Consider the following 17,855-nt stretch of genomic DNA (forward strand, 5'->3'; position numbering starts at 1 on the left):
GCAGGCCAGGCTAAGAAAAGTGTGGGGGAAGGTGACAGGAGAAATCAGGGCGGCTGGGGACTGAGTATGGACACCTGGCCGCCACCTGGCGGCTGGGGACCGAGCGTGGACACCCGGCCACCGGGCGGCTGGGGACAGAGTATGGATACCTCGCTGCCGAAGCGGCCATGAGGTAGTGGCCAGCTTCGGCCTCCTCCAAACTAAAAGGCCCCATTTCAAGTGAAAGCTAGTAGTATGGTATTGCAGCCTGCGGGTGAGTGGGTGGTTGGCTGCATATTTTCGCTTGCATTGCAAGGAATGGGGGAGGTACGCATTTGTCACGGTTGAAAGCAATACAAAAGTGCAAAAACGCATGAAAAATGCTACTTGTGAACATAGCCCAAGGTGTGGAGGAGTATTTTTGTTTTTGGTTATTTATTTTACCTTATACACAAGTTTTTACAATGGAAAGGAATTTCCTTAACATATTTCCCAGGAAAACCGTTTCAGTTTCGTTTTTGAACGTTTTATTGTGAGCCCGCAAAAGAGGCTTAATACCTCTGACCACGTTGTTGACAGCAGTGACCTGGGGGTCAGAAATGCTTCCAGGGGCGATCCCCATGCTGCCCCCATGTCTTTTGAGCACTGTCACTATCGTTTTGGGCACTTTTTAGGCTTTCTACAGACTGCCGGGGGTGCTGCCGCAAAAATGCTCGGGTCTCTCATAGACTAACATTGGGCTCGTTGCTCGGGTCGAGCACCCGAGTATCACGGTAAGCTCGGCCCGAGCTTCGAGCACCCGAGCATTTTAGTGATCGCTCAACACTATCATCTTGGTGAGGACACGGAAGTCTTGCCCGTTACCAGTCTGGCACCCACGGCTGACTTTATGTTACGCTGCCTTAACCGTGACCCTCGCATTGTCAAAATGTTGGGTGTCAGTCATTACTGGTTGATGACACTTTTAGACCCCCTCTACAAGGAGAACTTTCACTCTCTTATTCCTGAGTTGGAGAGGTCTACAAAAATGGGGCAGTACCAGAAGGCCCTTGCTGTAGAACTATTAAAAAAATTCCCATCTGAATACGGTAGCGGCAGAGGTCACAGTTCGCTGTCCAAATAAAAGGCATACAGGCGAGAGAGACGCAACTCCAATCCAGCAGAGGCAGGGGAACACTGTCAATGTTCTAGGACAGTTTTCTGAGACCTGCCCAGCTTACAGGCCCTGAGGCGCAGGGTACTCTCACAAGGAGTGGAAAGTTTCAAAAGATGGTGAGGGAGTACCAGCGTCCTCCGTGATTCCTCTGTGCCTTTTAATTATTGGGTATCCAAGCTGGACACTTGGAATGAACTCACTCTGTATGCCTTGGAGGTCCTGGCCTGCCCTGCCGCTAGCGTGTTATTGGAGCGTGTTTTTAGTGCCGCTGGGGTAATTATAACTGATAAGCGCACTCGCCTGTCAACTGACAATGCTGACAAGCTGACCCTTATCAAAATGAACAAGGGCTGGATTGGGCCAGACTTCTCATCACCACCAAATGACAGCAGAGTAACATAAATTCAAATCCACTGTGTTATTTCGGGAGGTGTATTCCCATGCATCGCTTCACACCCACACACATGGGTATATGCTTCCTCATTTCGGCTGTTTTTTGCTCTTCTCCTTATCCTCAGCCTCCACGACCACTATACCACCAGGGTGACCATGGTCCATGTTGCCAGCATTGCAAGTTCCTCTGTCCTAATTTTTGGCAGCTTTTGCTTGGAAGACATAGGCAAAGACTATGGGAGACCCACTCCCCAATAATGGGAATAATGTTTTTAATATGCTGTACTGCATGGCTCTTGTAAGGGACATTGCAAGTTCCCCCTTCCTAAATTTTGGCAGCTTTTGCTTGGAAGGCATAGGCAAAGACTATGGGAGACCCACTCCCCAATAATGGGAATAATGTTTTTAATATGCTGTACTGCATGGCTCTTGTAAGGGGCATTAAAATCATCTTGTTAAGCTACTGTGACCTCCACGTCTCTTCCAAGGGTCGTTAATATTGTCTTTTTATTCCACTGCGACCTCCACCACTCTTCCAAGGGGCATTGATATTGTCTTTTTATTCCACTGCCACCTCCACCACTCCTCCAAGGGGCATTAAAACCGTCTTGTTAAGCTACTGTGACCTCCACGTCTCTTCCACGGGGCATTGATATTGTCTTTTTATTCCACTGTAACCTCCACCACTCTTCCAAGGGGCATTAAAACTGTCTTGTTAAACCACTCTGAACTCCACGTCTCTTCCAAGGGGCATTAAAACCATCTTGTTAAGCTACTGTGACCTCCACATCTCTTCCAAGGGGCATTAAAACTGTCTTGTTAAACCACTCTGAATTCCACATCTCTTCTAAGGGGCATTAAAACCGTCTTGTTAAACCACTCTGATCTCCACAGCTCTTCCAAGGGGCATTGACATGTTGTTTTTAATTACCTCTAACCTCCACGACTCTTGCAACGGGCATTGCATTTCCTCCTAATTTTTGTCAGCTTTTGCTTTTCAATGCATAGGCGAACACTAAGGGAGACCCACTCCCCAATAATGGGTAGAAGGTTTTTAATACGCTGTAATCCACGTCTGTTTCAAGGGGCATTGCAGTGCCTAATAATTTTTGGAAAGCCTTCCATTCCCTGCTTAGGCCAACAGTGTACAGGAGACCCAGTTGCTATAAATGGAAAAAACGGTTTAGTTAAGGCCCTCTGACCTCCATGTCACTTCCAATGGGCATTGGAGTGCCTCGAAATTTTTGGTAGGCATTGCATTCACTGTATGCCTTATAACTGTGTAGCTGAACCGCTCCTTTTGGTACGGAAACATATCCTACAAGACATGTGTGGTTGGCTGGCCTGATATTGATGTGAATGGTCCCTGTTCCTCCTGCTCTTTCTCCTTTGCCACCACCTCATCCATCATTCATCACCTGAAGCTTTGTTTTAACGGGAGTCATAGAACTGGGATAGTAGCAGGAAAACATCCAGCAATCCTCGAAGGAGGTAGAATATGCACGCTGACCACCTCAGGCCTAGCTGCTACTACATACATGCGCTTGCATTCCAAGGAACAGAAAGCTAAGGAGGTGGATGGCCTCATGATCATGAATAATTTACTCGTTGTGTAGGAGGCCGACTACTGCTGCTGTCTACCTTCTGAACTTTGTGTTGAAGCCTGATTGACCCAGGCCCCGCAATCCTCTATGTCTGGAGGATGTGTTGCATCCCAGTGTCCAACTGTGTCCCGGCTTCCACAATATTAACCCAGTGTGAAGGCGTCAGTGAGATGGACCATTCCTGGCCACATTCACTTGTCCACGTGTTTGTGGTTAGGCTGTCCTTCCCACTAAATGCACTGGGGAGGGCACAGGTAATGTTTTGGTACGCGCTCTTGTGTATAAGGCGCACCGGGACAAATAGGGGCGGCTGGGGACCTTTTATGGACACCCGGCCACCCCCATGCGGCTGGGGACTGTGTGTGGGCACCCGGCCGCGGGGCGGCTGGGGACTGAGTATGTACACCCGGCCGCCCCCTGGCGGCTGGGGACCAAGCATGGACACCCGGCCGCCGGGCGGCTGGGGACTGAGTATGAATACCAGGCTACCGACGCAGCCATGACGTGGTGGCCAGATTCCACCTCCACATGCCTAAAAGGCCCAATTTCAAGTGCAAGCAAGCTAGCAGTATGGTATTGCAGCCTGGGGGGTGGGTGGGTGGCAGGCTGCATACTTGCGCTTGTATTGCAAGTTATGGGGGAGGTACAATTGAACACTGCCCTGGGACAAGGACTTGCACGGGGATAGTTGCAAGTCTGCATCTTCTGATGCGGCAAGGATCACTTCTGATGGGCACACTTTTAGGCAGTGACCTGGGTGTCAGAGATGCTTCCAGGGGTCTTCCCCATGCTGTTCCCATGTCTTTTTAGCACTGTATGCATGTGTCACACAGCACATGGCCAGATAAGGTTGTAAAATGTTAAAATGACATTTCCCGGTGAATGCATTTGTCACGGTTGAAAGCAATACAAACGTGCAAAAACGCATAAAAAATGCTACTTGTGAACATAGCCCAAGGTGTGGAGGAGTATTTTTGTTTTTGGTTATTTATTTTACCTTATACACAAGTCTTTACCCTGGAAAGGATGTTCCTTAACCCCTTTCCGACCTGGTCAGTAATAGTACGCACCAGGTCGGGAAGGCCGGTTCAGTGGGGGCTCCGGCGGTGAGCCCGCACTGAAGCGAGCACATGTCAGCTGATTATTGGAATCGCAATCCACCCGCGGCTGTTAATATGTTAAATCTCTGACAGTGGCATTTAACTCGCGCTTCCGGGAGTCCTAAGCCCCGCCCATCAGTGACCCCGTCACGTGATCGCGGGTCACCAATGGGTGGGCATGACAACTCATGGTCTGCAGCAGACGCCTGTGGTTGTCATGTCTCAATTGCTATGAGCGCCACCTAGTGGTCAGCGCGCATAGCAAGTGAGCATTTCTCCTGCATACAAGCGATCTGCTCATCGCTTGTATGCAGTAGAAGCAATCAGACAACTGCTGCTTCTAGTCTCCTCTGGAGACTATAGAAGCAAGCAGAAAGTGTAAAAAAAAGTTTTTAAAAAAATAAAAAAAATAAAAAATATATAAAAGTTTAAGTCACCCCCCTTTCGCCCCATTCAAAATAAAATATATACAGTGCCTACAAGTAGTATTCAACCCCCTACAGATTTAGATGGTTTGATAAGAGCAAATAAGTTAGAGCCTTCAAACTGCAAACGAGAGTAGGTTTTATGAACAGAAGCATAAATCTTACAAACCAAAAAGTTATGTTGCTCAGTTGAATTTTTTTAAATTTTAAACATAAAAGTGTGGGTCAATTATTATACAACCCCTATGTTTAATATTTTGTGGAATAACCCTTGTTTGCAATTACAGCTAATAATCGTCTTTTATAAGACCTGATCAGGCCGGCACAGGTCTGTGGAGTTATCTTGGCCCACTCCTCCATGCAGATCTTCTCCAAGTTATCTAGGTTCTTTGGGTGTCTCATGTGGACTTTATTCTTGAGCTCCTTCCACAAGTTTTCAATTGGGTTAAGGTCAGGAGACTGACTAGGCCACTCCAACACCTTGACTTTTTCCCTCTTGAACCATGCCTTGGTTTTCTTGGCTGTGTGCTTTGGGTCGTTGTCTTGTTGGAAGATGAAATTACGACCCATCTTAAGATCCTTGATGGAGGAGCGGAGGTTCTTGGCCAAAATCTCCAGGTAGGCCGTGCTATCCATCTTCCCATGGATGCGGACCAGATGGCCAGGCCCCTTGGCAGAGAAACAGCCCCACAGCATGATGCTGCCACCACCATGCTTGACTGTAGGGATGGTATTCTTGGGGTCGTATGCAGTGCCATCCAGTCTCCAAACGTCACGTGTGTGGTTGGCACCAAAGATCTCGATCTTGGTCTCATCAGACCATAGAACCTTGAACCAATCTGTCTCAGAGTCCTCCAAGTGATCATGAGCAAACTGTAGACGAGCCTTGACATGACGCTTTGAAAGTAAAGGTACCTTACGGGCTCGTCTGGAACGGAGACCATTGCGGTGGAGTACGTTACTTATGGTATTGACTGAAACCAATGTCCCCACTGCCATGAGATCTTCCCGGAGCTCCTTCCTTGTTGTCCTTGGGTTAGCCTTGACTCTTCGGACAAGCCTGGCCTCGGCACGGGAGGACACTTTCAAAGGCTGTCCTGGCCGTGGAAGGCTAACAGTAGTTCCATAAGCCTTCCACTTACGGATGATGCTCCCAACAGTGGAGACAGGTAGGCCCAACTCCTTGGAAAGGGTTTTGTACCCCTTGCCAGCCTTGTGACCCTCCACGATCTTGTCTCTGATGGCCTTGGAATGCTCCTTTGTCTTTCCCATGTTGACCATGTCTGAGTGCTGTTCACAAGTTTGGGGAGGGTCTTAAATAGTCAGAAAAGGCTGGCAAAAGAGATCTTTAATCCACACATGTGAAGCTCATTATTCTTGGTGCCTGAACTACTTCTTAATACTTTTGGGGGACCAAACAGAATTCTTGTGGTTTGAGGGGTTGAATAATAAATGACACTCTGAATTAACTTTTAACGTTTTTAAAAAAAAAAGCAAAAAAAAACAAAAACAAAATTTGCTGCAGTGCATTTCCCACTTCCAGGCTGATCTACAGTACAAATGTCACAATGCCAAGTTAATTCCGCATGTGTCAACCAGCTAAATCTGCAGGGGGTTGAATACTACTTGTAGGCACTGTATATATAAAAAAAAAAACACATACACATATTTGGTATCGCCGCGTTCAGAATCGCCCGATCTATCAATATAAAAGAAGAATTAATACAATCAGTAAACGACGTAACGAGAAAAAAAATTTAAACGCCAGAATTAAGTTTTTTTGGTCGCTACAACTTTGCAATAAAATGCAATAACGGGCGATCAAAACATCGGATCTACCCCAAAATGGTATCAATAAAAACGTCAGCCCGGCGCGCAAAAAATAAGCACTCACCTGGCCCCAGATCCCAAAAAATGGAGAAGCTAAGGGTCTCGGAAAATGGCGTCATTTTTTTTTGCTTTTTTAGCAAGCTTTGGATTTTTTTTTCACCACTTAAATAAAAAAGAACCTATACATGTTTGGTGTCTATGAACTCGTAACGACCTGGAAAATAATGATGGCAGGTCAGTTTAAGCAATCTGTGAATGTGGTAAAAAAAGGACCCAAAAAAGAACTGTGGAATTGCATTTTTTTTGCAGTTTCACTGCACTTGGAATTTTTTTCCCATTTTCCAGCACACGATATGGTAAAACCAGTGATGGTGTTTAAAAGTACAACTCGTCCCGCAAAAAATAAGCCCTCACATGGCCATATTGAACGAAAATTAAAAAAGTTCTGGCTCTGGGAAAAAGGGGAGCAAAAAAGGAAAACACAAAAACAGAAAGACCCATGGTCGTTAAGGGGTTAACATATTTCACAGGAAAGCACTTTCACTTTCGTTTTTGAACGTTTTATTGTGAGCCTGTAAAAGTGGCTTAATACCTCTGACCACGTTGTTGACAGCAGTGACCTGAGGGTCAGAAATGCTTCCAGTGGCGATCCCCATGCTGTCCCCATGTCATTTGAGCACTGTCACTATCGTTTTGGGCACTTTTTAGGCTTTCTACAGACTGCCGGGGGAGCCGCCGCAAAAATGTTCTGGTCTCCCATAGACTAACATTGGGCTCGTTGCTCGGGTCGAGCACCCGAGTATCACAGTGAGCTCGGCCCGAGCTTCGAGCACCCGAGCATTTTAGTGCTCGCTCAACACTACTTATTAGCGATCATTAAGGGATTAAGCCATTTCCCTAAAAAAACAAACAAAACAACAACCACAAAAAAAGAATAAACATAAAAACAGTGTTGGCTACCTCCTCCTCTGCCTCTTTCACCTACACCGCCACGTCCACCTCCACTTAGACCTCCGCCTTCTGGTTCAAGATTGTTGTGTTTTATTCTATGTTATTTTAAGTCATTTCCCTAAAAAACAACAACAAAAAAACACAAAAGCAGTGTTGGCTACCTCCTCCTCCACCTCTTCCACCTCTTCCTCCACTTAGACTTCCGCCTCCTGGTTCAAGATTATTATTTTTTATTTTTTTATTCTATGTTATTTTAAGTAATTTCCCAGTCCAATTTTTACTTTAATTTTGCTTCCTTTTGCTGCCCATTAGCCCTTACACAACCATTTTACAGCCATTTTACAGCACAGAAGTTTGTGTCCCCATTGACTTCTATTGGGTTCGTCTTTGGGGTAAAGTTCGGGTCAAGTTCTGATGCCTGAACTGAACTTTGGATGACAGTTCAGCAGAACTCAACGAACCCGAACATCCACAGGTCCGCTCATCCCTACTGCAGAATTTAACAATGTGTCAATAAAATAATTCAGATTTGACCTGTGTATTATTCTACATTCTAGAAATCTGTCACTATACTCAAATACAATAGATCTCTATTAAATATGTATCCATGATAAAGCAAAGGTTTGCAGATTTGCGGTATTGAAATGTAATGCACAATTAAAATAAAACCTATTTATTTCACTTATGCTTGCAATGCCATTAGCAAAGCCATTCATTTATTTTTTTCTATTATTAGGTTTCAGTACCACAGAAGAATTTTTATATGAAATTATGTATGAATCTGACGAATTAAAATCCCAGCTGGAACCATCTGTGGGAATTGAACTAGTGAGAAAGGAACGTGATACGCCATCTGGGATTGTCACATTAATTTTCAACATTATATTTGCACCCAACAAGTCAATGAGGTAAAGTGTTACATGCTTGAAGTTTTGCTTGATTAGAAGCCAGGGAACATGGAGCTTTTTAAAGGTCATTTTTATTAATAATAATTTACAGGAATAGAGAGACATACACATTTAGTTGATGTGACGAGTTATTTGTGACAATAAATTATCTTTTCACAACATTGGTGTGAAATGCAGAAATACATGGTTTTATTGGTTGCTATTGTTACTGTCTGACACAACTTGCAGCATAGACTCATTGCTTTCACCTATTTCATGCATAGCATTGTCTTGGAGATCTCTTAATAGTGCCAAATAATTTGGGTACCCAAAGGGCTTTAAAAACACTTTACATGGGACCATCACATATATCACCTTTGATACATCTACATGATACATTAGAGCTTAAAGAGAACCTGTCACATCCAGAAATGCAGTATTTACAGACATACAGGTTATCTGCAAGTACTGGAGCAGGGAGGAAATGAAGTTTTCATCTCTCTGCATCTGCTCACTTCCATTCATTGAGTAGGTGCAAGTTTCAATCACTTCTCACTATGAAATGAAGTTTGTCAATCTGCTCTTCACACATACAGTACACGTTGCAAAGCAGACTGTCAATCAAAGTGCCAGGGAGTGGTTACATGATTTAAATGTATATAGTCCTGTAGATTATCCATATACTGTATCTGCAGGTGAATAACGCTTCTGGGCGTGACAAATTTCCTTTAAATATAATTGTCTTCCCTTAGCAAAGTGTCAGGTGCCAAACTTAAATATAACCTGAATACAAGGAGAATTTTTAGATAAAATGCAGCTCGCACATAGTTAAAATTGTTGTTCTCATCGCTGTTCCGCCATCTACATCACTTTACAGTTATCATTATTCTATTGTATTTTATTTATTTTTTAGGCATTCTGCCCTACTAGTTGTACAATGTGTAACTGGTGGAATATGGAAGTTCCCGATTCAGTTTATTGCCACTGAGCCAAATGTGGATGATATCATTCAGATTGAAGCACTTGGACTGAATAAAGAATCAGCTGTTGGCTTTCGACTAACTAGTCAGACAAGGTAGTTCATTTTTATTTCTTTAATACCAGTAGTAATGCTACATTACAGCTGATTGGTGACTATGGGCAACTGCCATACTTTTTCTGTGCAATAGTTTTGATGAATCTCCATAAAAAATTTTTTGAACATGTTACTTTCTTATGCATAATGCTAATATTATACACATACAGCTGCAATCAAAATTATTCAGCCTCCATTCTAGACTAGGTTTCTTACCAAAATTTACAAATTTTTGGTTGTTTACAGTAAACCAAAATAATAAAACCAGAGCAATTTAAGTATCTCAACACAAGTAATGTAACACGTTTTTTTCCAAATTAAACACAAAATGCTACTATTGCAGTCATATAATTCATTATTCAACTCCTTTATAAGCGCCCTTGGCTGTTGCTTATGGCAGCATTCCTGTGGAGTCTTAACCCATTCTTCATCGGCAAGGGGCTCCAGTTTACTAATGTTCTTGACATTGCATGCTGCAAACACCTTCTTCAAATCCTGTCAAATATTTTCTGTGGGGTTCAAGTCAAGTGACAGTGAGGGCTACTCCAGAATCTTCCAAGACTTCTTCTGAAACCAATTCTTGGTGAACTTTGAGGTATGATTTGGATAACTTTCTGGCTGGAAGGTCCAGTGATGCCCAAGCACAGAAGGCATGACGTTTTCTCTAAAGATTTCTTGATACTTGATTGAATCCATCTTGCCCTCCGTCCGCTGCAGGTGTCCAATGTCATAGGAAGCAAAGCAGCTCAAAAGTATCACTGAGCCACTCTCATAGTTCACTGTAGACATGGTGAACTTTTCAGCAAATGCTTCATTCTTCCCCCTCTACACAATCCGCTGATGCATGGGCCGGAAAAGTTCCAATTTCATTTAATTTCTACACAAAACATAGTCACAAAAATTGTGGGACTTATTTAGCCTATTTATATGGTGTTAAAAATAATAGCGCCAACTTTGTAGACGTGAAACCTCGGTGCTGCTGCCACCAAATTTTGCTGCAGGACTTCTGTAGTCACTTGAGGGATTTTGACCATTTTCCTCCTCAGGAATCCAGTAGTAGCGAATGACAGCTTCCTCTTTTTGTCTCGTCCATGTACTGTAGCCGGTGTTCACTTAACTTTAACCCCTTTACCACCTTGGGTTTTTGTGTTTTGCATTTTCGTTTTTTGCTCCCCTTCTTCCCAGAGCCATAACTTTTCTATTTGTCCCTCAATATGGCCATGTGAGAGCTTATTTTTTGCGGGATAAGTTGTACTTTTGAACGACACCATTGGTTTTACCATATTGTGTACTGGTAAACAGGAATAAATTCCAAGTGCGGTGAAATTTAAAGAAAGTGCAATTCCACAATTTTTTATTTTTTTACCATGTTCACTATATGCTAAAACTGACCTGCCATTATGATTCACCAGGTCATTATGAGTTTGCAGACACCAAACATGTATAGGTTCTTTTTTATTTAAGTGGTAAAAAAAACAACTAAACTTTGTAAAAAAAAAAAAAAATGGCGCTACTTTCCGAGACCCTTAGCATCTCCATTTTTCTGGGTCTGGGTGAGGGCTTCTTTTTGTGCTCACGTTTTTATTGATACTGACGCGCCCCCTGGGCCAGTGCTGTTAGGGATACCCGGAGCCGGATCAGATGGGGGTTGTAGTCTCCGAGTGGCTGTGACCCGGTCCGTGCCCAGGGTGTCAAACTCAGTGTGTGGCAGTCCTACAGATGTTATTAGAGTTCTTTGTGTCGACTACGCCACCCGTTGATTTGCGGTCAATACGGCCGCCGCTGCAGCAGAGTCCACTGAGGCTGATGATGTGAGTGCAGCTTAGGTAGTATAACCCCCAACGGGAGGGGTATAGCCTCAGGGGGTCAGCCGTGGAGGATGGTGGTTGTGAAGGTGCAGCAAGGAGACTCAGAGACATAAAATGCAGTTCCAGGGTTTTACTTACTGGTGTTGCTCCGGTCACTGTGTACAGCAGTGACCACCCAAGCCGTGCTGCGTCCACCAGATCCTGGACTCGGTCAACTCCCAGGCAACTCCGGAGTGTGGTCCTGAGCTCCTTTCTGTCTCTCCCTTCTTCTGGCCGTTCCCACCAGGGATCCACCTAAGTCCGGCTCCCTCGGGCCTCTTGTTGGTCAAGCCTCCTCTGGGCTCCCTGACCCTATTCTTGGTCTGCCTTCCGGGTGGATTTAGTGGGTGGTCGTGGCAGATCCTGCCCACAACCTCCGGTTCCTGGCTAAGGTGTGCTGTAGCCTCTGCCAGCTTGGGATCCGGTACCCTGTTGCCGACCCTTCACCCTATTAGCTCTCTTATGGGCTCTTGGGGTCCCCTCTGCGCCTCTGGGTCTCTCTCTCTTCTCCTCTGCTCTGCTTCTCAGGTTACACTCTGACAGACTGACGTCTCACAGACTGACAACTGACTGACTGACTGACCCTGATCTAAGATGGTGCCCACCTTATATACTCCCTCTATGTGTGAGCTCAGGTGACCAGCACCCAATGAGCTCCTAGCTTTACCCAGGCTGCTCCCCCTATCTGCCCCTACACTACTGGGATGTTCCACCCCCCTCCCACTCCAGCCAGGAACAGACACTGTCGTACCTGCACATTTCTCTAGTGGGAGTACCATCGGTCTGTTCCCCGGAAATGGGATGTGTGTAGTGCATGCAGCCTACTAGCTCAGTTCCACACTCCATCCTTACCTGGGAGTGGAATATCACACCTCTGGGTTGAGGTGCAATACCCCTGTAGCAGCCGAATCCTCAGGGTGCTACATTCCCCCCTGGTAAATCACAGCACGTCCTCGGGCTGTAAGATAACAAAACATCAAAACATACAATTTTTTTCATAACATAAACATATAAAACATATAAACATTATCAGCAGCAATAAACTCTTCATATAAAAACTTTTCATAAATAACATTCTTGTTTCTGGTTCCTCCGGTCACGGTGCAACTTGTGACCGGGTAAAGTGCGACAGTCTCTTTTGGAAAATAGTTTCCTAAAAAACCGGTAGGGGGCGCTTTAGGAAGCGCAACTATATACAAGGGGATATGGCCGCTCTCAGTCCTCGGCCAGGTATTAGGAAAGGAATGACCGCTCTCAGTCCTCGGTCAGTGGGAATAGGGACACACGGGTTTCAGTTCAATCTGCTGGTCCCAACGGGGACTATATTTTAACTAGAACAGTTCTTATACCCTGACGGGTAACTATGTACAGTCTCTCTCTACCGTACTTCAACGACGGCGTCCTCCTGCTCCTTCTTTAGATTCTTCAGACCCGTCCGGGTCCTCTTGCTCCTCCTCACACCGCAGCTCCTCCTCCGTCAGGCGATGCACATGGAGGGCGTAGGGTCCTTTGGCACACTTGTGCCGGGTGAAGGTGACCTCGTCCCCTACATACAGGTCACGACCTCTGTGTCCCTCCGGCAGATGGCTTTCTACGTCTCTGCGGGTTACAAAGACGTCGCCGGGGGTCTGATGGTCTCTAATGAAGCCCCATCCGTGCTGCATGTTGAATTTTATCACAGTCCCGGTGGAAGGGGGACCATGAGCTGCACGGGGTTTCCTCCTGGTCCGGCTCTTCTGCTCCGCGCTCCTTATCTGCGCTTGCTGTTCCCGGACCCGCCTCTCTCTCCGCTCCCTCTCGAAGACCTCGAGCTGCTGCCGGCAGCACTCTGCACGCTCTGCTGCGGCCGCCCGAGTCTCCTGAGTGAACCCCATGAGGTCTTCTCCGGTGGGGTCCCACTCGAACTGTGCCTCCACCAGCGGGGGCGAGGTCCTCTTTACAGGCTTCGGAGCCGGAATCAGGGGTTCGTCTAGGGGTCTCTCTTTCCGGAGTCGGGGATGGTGAAACTCCGGTGGCCATATAAAGGGCTGCCCATCCGGGCACGTATGCTGGGCAAATAGATTTTCACCCAGGTGCGGCACTCTAGATGTTGAGGGCGCGTTGATGGTACTGGCGCCCGGGTCGACCAGGCCTTGTGACCAGGCTTGGGGCACCCTAAAGGCAAAGGGCACCGTAAGAACGGCAGCGCCCGTGGTTACTCGGCCCTGCGGCCAGGCCGGTGGCTCCGCGGAGGTAGGGGGCGCTGTTGGAATGGCGGCGCCCGGGTGTACTAGGCCTTGCGACCAGGCCGGTGGTATTTCCTGCTTGGCCACACTCGAGGTCGAGGCGTGTGACGTCACAGGGGTCGCGGCCGCGGTTTCCGGTTGAGGCCTAGTCGGCGGCGGTGACGATGCAGCGACGGGCACGGCAGGGGGAACTTCGGGCTCTGCGACGGGGAGCTGGGGCAGGCACGCGGTTTCCCGGCTCGGGGTAGAGACGTCCCCTTTACCTGCCTCCGTCCGTTCAGCTCCCTTCTCTGCGCCGTCTCCTGCCTTCATTCCTCCTGCGCCATCCTCAGAGGCGGTCTGTCTCCTCGTCTCGGGTGGCGTGCTCCGCTGACGGATTTCGGTCTGCTGGGCCATCTCTCGGCTCCACTCCGCCAACGTCTCTCGCTGTACTCGGGCCATCCTCCGTGCGAGGCCCTCCAGCGCGGTCTGTGCACACTCCCGGTCTCGGGGGAGCTGTGCTAGGATCTCCAGCAGGCCTTCTGGAGTGGCGACCTGCAACAGGCTCCTGACCACTGGGTCGGTGCTGCCTGACTCTCCCTCCATCTCCGGGTAGGCTTTCTCTGGACTCTCTTCCAGACGTCTTGTCTCCGGGTGCGCTCTCTCCAGACTGCTCCAGGCGACACCCATCTTTGTTCTCTTCTTCTGTCTCCGCCCACATCGAGGGTGGTCCCGGGGCAACTTCAGTTCCAGGGGCAGTTCTCTTACGCTGATGGACACTTCCAGCATCACAGTCTCTGTTGGTGGGCGCGGTTTCCGCTTTTGGCGCCATTCTTCGACCTGGCCCACGATGGGAGGTGGCCTCTTGCCACCCTCTGGCACGCCCATAATGGCGTCCGCTCTTCCAAGGCGGGAAATCTTTGGAAATGGCGGGAATCGTCTCCCAGTGGCGGGAAACTCCATGGATGGCGGGAAAAAGCTGCAAATGGCGGACAACCGGCGGGAAACGACCTGTGATGGGGCCCGATGGCGGGGACCCTCCGGAACCGGCAGGAGACTTCTTTTTGAAGTAACGGTGAACTTTTCTTCAGGCACGCAGTACCCGGTTGTTGCGGGCACGTGATCCTGCCGACTACGCCAAAGTCGACGCGCCCCCTGGGCCAGTGCTGTTAGGGATACCCGGAGCCGGATCAGATGGGGGTTGTAGTCTCCGAGTGGCTGTGACCCGGTCCGTGCCCAGGGTGTCAAACTCAGTGTGTGGCAGTCCTACAGATGTTATTAGAGTTCTTTGTGTCGACTACGCCACCCGTTGATTTGCGGTCAATACGGCCGCCGCTGCAGCAGAGTCCACTGAGGCTGATGATGTGAGTGCAGCTTAGGTAGTATAACCCCCAACGGGAGGGGTATAGCCTCAGGGGGTCAGCCGTGGAGGATGGTGGTTGTGAAGGTGCAGCAAGGAGACTCAGAGACATAAAATGCAGTTCCAGGGTTTTACTTACTGGTGTTGCTCGGGTCACTGTGTACAGCAGTGACCACCCAAGCCGTGCTGCGTCCACCAGGTCCTGGACTCGGTCAACTCCCAGGCAACTCCGGAGTGTGGTCCTGAGCTCCTTTCTGTCTCTCCCTTCTTCTGGCCGTTCCCACCAGGGATCCACCTAAGTCCGGCTCCCTCGGGCCTCTTGTTGGTCAAGCCTCCTCTGGGCTCCCTGACCCTATTCTTGGTCTGCCTTCCGGGTGGATTTAGTGGGTGGTCGTGGCAGATCCTGCCCACGACCTCCGGTTCCTGGCTAAGGTGTGCTGTAGCCTCTGCCAGCTTGGGATCCGGTACCCTGTTGCCGACCCTTCACCCTATTAGCTCTCTTATGGGCTCTTGGGGTCCCCTCTGCGCCTCTGGGTCTCTCTCTCTTCTCCTCTGCTCTGCTTCTCAGGTTACACTCTGACAGACTGACGTCTCACAGACTGACAACTGACTGACTGACTGACCCTGATCTAAGATGGTGCCCACCTTATATACTCCCTCTATGTGTGAGCTCAGGTGACCAGCACCCAATGAGCTCCTAGCTTTACCCAGGCTGCTCCCCCTATCTGCCCCTACACTACTGGGATGTTCCACCCCCCTCCCACTCCAGCCAGGAACAGACACTGTCGTACCTGCACATTTCTCTGGTGGGAGTACCATCGGTCTGTTCCCCGGAAATGGGATGTGTGTAGTGCATGCAGCCTACTAGCTCAGTTCCACACTCCATCCTTACCCGGGAGTGGAATATCACACCTCTGGGTTGAGGTGCAATACCCCTGTAGCAGCCGAATCCTCAGGGTGCTACAATACCATTTTGGAGAAGATTATTATTATTATTATTTATTATTATAGCGCCATTTATTCCATGGCACTTTACATGTGATAGGGATATACAGTACAGACCAAAAGTTTGGACACATCTTCTCATTTAAAGATTTTTCTGTATTTTCATGACTATGAAAATTGTGCATTCACACTGAAGGCATCAAAACTATGAATTAACACATGTGGAATTATATACTGAACAAAAAAGTGTGAAACAGCTGAAAATATGTCTTATATTCTAGGTTCTTCAAAGTGGCCACCTTTTGCTTTGATGACTGCTTTGCACACTCTTGGCATTCTCTTGATGAGCTTCCAGAGGTAGTCACCGGAAATGGTCTTCCAACAATCTTGAAGGAGTTCCCAGAGATGCTTAGCACTTGTTGACCCTTTTGCATTCACTCTGCGGTCCAGCTCACCCCAAATCATCTCAATTGGGTTCAGGTCTGGTGACTGTGGAGGCCAGGTCATCTGGCGTAGCACCCCATCACTCTCCTTATTGGTCAAAAGCCCTTACACAGCCTGGAGGTGTGTTTATGGTCATTGTCCTGTTGAAAAATAAATGATGGTCCAACTAAACGAAAACCAGATGGAATAGCATGACGCTGCAAGATGCTGTAGTAGCCATGCTGGTTCAGTATGCCTTCAATTTTGAATAAATCCCCAACAGTGTCACCAGCAAAGCACCCCCACACCATCACACCTCCTCCTCCATGCTTCACGGTGGGAACCAGGCATGTAGAGTCCATCCGTTCACCTTTTCTGTGTCGCACAAAGACACGGTGGTTGGAACCATAGATCTCAAATTTGGACTCATCAGACCAAAGCACAGATTTCCACTGGTCTAATGTCCATTCCTTGTGTTCTTTAGCCCAAACAAGTCTCTTCTGCTTGTTGCCTGTCCTTAGCAGTGGTTTCCTAGCAGCTATTTTACCATGAAGGCCTGCTGCACAAAGTCTCCTCTTAACAGTTGTTGTAGAGATGTGTCTGCTGCTAGAACTCTGTGTGGCATTGACCTGGTCTCTAATCTGAGCTGCTGTTAACCTGCGATTTCTGAGGCTGGTGACTCGAATAAACTTACCCTAAGAAGCAGAGGTGATTCTTGGTCTTCCTTTCCTGGGGCGGTCCTCATGTGAGCCAGTTTCTTTGTAGCACTTGATGGTTTTGCAACTGCACTTGGGGACACTTTCAAAGTTTGCCCAATTTTTTGGACTGACTGACCTTCATTTCTTAAAGTAATGATGGCCACTCGTTTTTCTTTACTTAGCTGCTTTTTTCTTGCCATAATACAAATTCTAACAGTCTATTCAGTAGGACTATCAGATGTGTATCCACCAGACTTCTGCACAACACAACTGATGGTCCCAACCCCATTTATAAGGGAAGAAATCCCACTTATTAAACATGATAGGGCACACCTGTGAAGTGAAAACCATTTCCGGTGTCCAGCTCTTGAAGCTCATCAAGAGAATGCCAAGAGTGTGCAAAGCAGTCATCAAAGCAAAAGGTGGCTACTTTGAAGAACCTAGAATATAAGACATATTTTCAGTTGTTTCACACTTTTTTGTTAAGTATATAATTCCACATGTGTTAATTCATAGTTTTGATGCCTTCAGTGTGAATGCACAATTTTCATAGTCATGAAAATACAGAATCATCTTTAAATGAGAAGGTGTGTCCAAACTTTTGGTCTGTACTGTACATAGCAAAAACATTTACATACTCTTAACAAAACGAGTCAGCGACTGGTACAGGAGGAGCGAGGACCCTGCCTGCGAGGGCTCACAGTCTGCAAGGGATGGGTCAAGGGAGGACTTTTTGAGGATGCGTGTGATTGCGGCATGTTTGAAACATGAGGGTAAGACACCGGTTGTTAGTGACAGGTTGAAGAGGTGGGTTAGGGTTGGGATGAGGACTATGGTAAGGATAGGGATGAGCTGGGATGGGATTGGGTCAAGTTCGCTGGTGGTGAGGTGTGATTTGGAGAGTAAAGAGGAGACTTGACCTTCTGTAATGGTGGAGAAGTGGGATTTGGAGGAGGAAGGTTGAGTAGATATGAGGAG

At 47.4% G+C, this 17,855-nt stretch overlaps 1 protein-coding gene across 2 annotated transcripts in view; it reads left to right on the forward strand.

Moving 5' to 3' along the window:
- Window positions 1-17,855, forward strand: part of CFAP47 (cilia and flagella associated protein 47) — a 1,117,227-nt gene that overhangs the window by 898,218 nt on the left and 201,154 nt on the right. For both annotated transcript variants that reach the window (XM_073664712.1, XM_073664711.1), the window contains exons 62-63: window positions 8,175-8,346; window positions 9,239-9,400. In XM_073664712.1, the coding sequence (XP_073520813.1) occupies window positions 8,175-8,346; window positions 9,239-9,400 (334 nt within the window). The remainder of the gene's footprint in view (window positions 1-8,174; window positions 8,347-9,238; window positions 9,401-17,855) is intronic.

This window comes from Phyllobates terribilis, unplaced genomic scaffold (genome assembly GCF_046119375.1).
Source record: "Phyllobates terribilis strain yellow unplaced genomic scaffold, ASM4611937v1 Scaffold_2__4_contigs__length_985480577, whole genome shotgun sequence".
Taxonomy (NCBI): Eukaryota; Metazoa; Chordata; class Amphibia; order Anura; family Dendrobatidae; genus Phyllobates; species Phyllobates terribilis.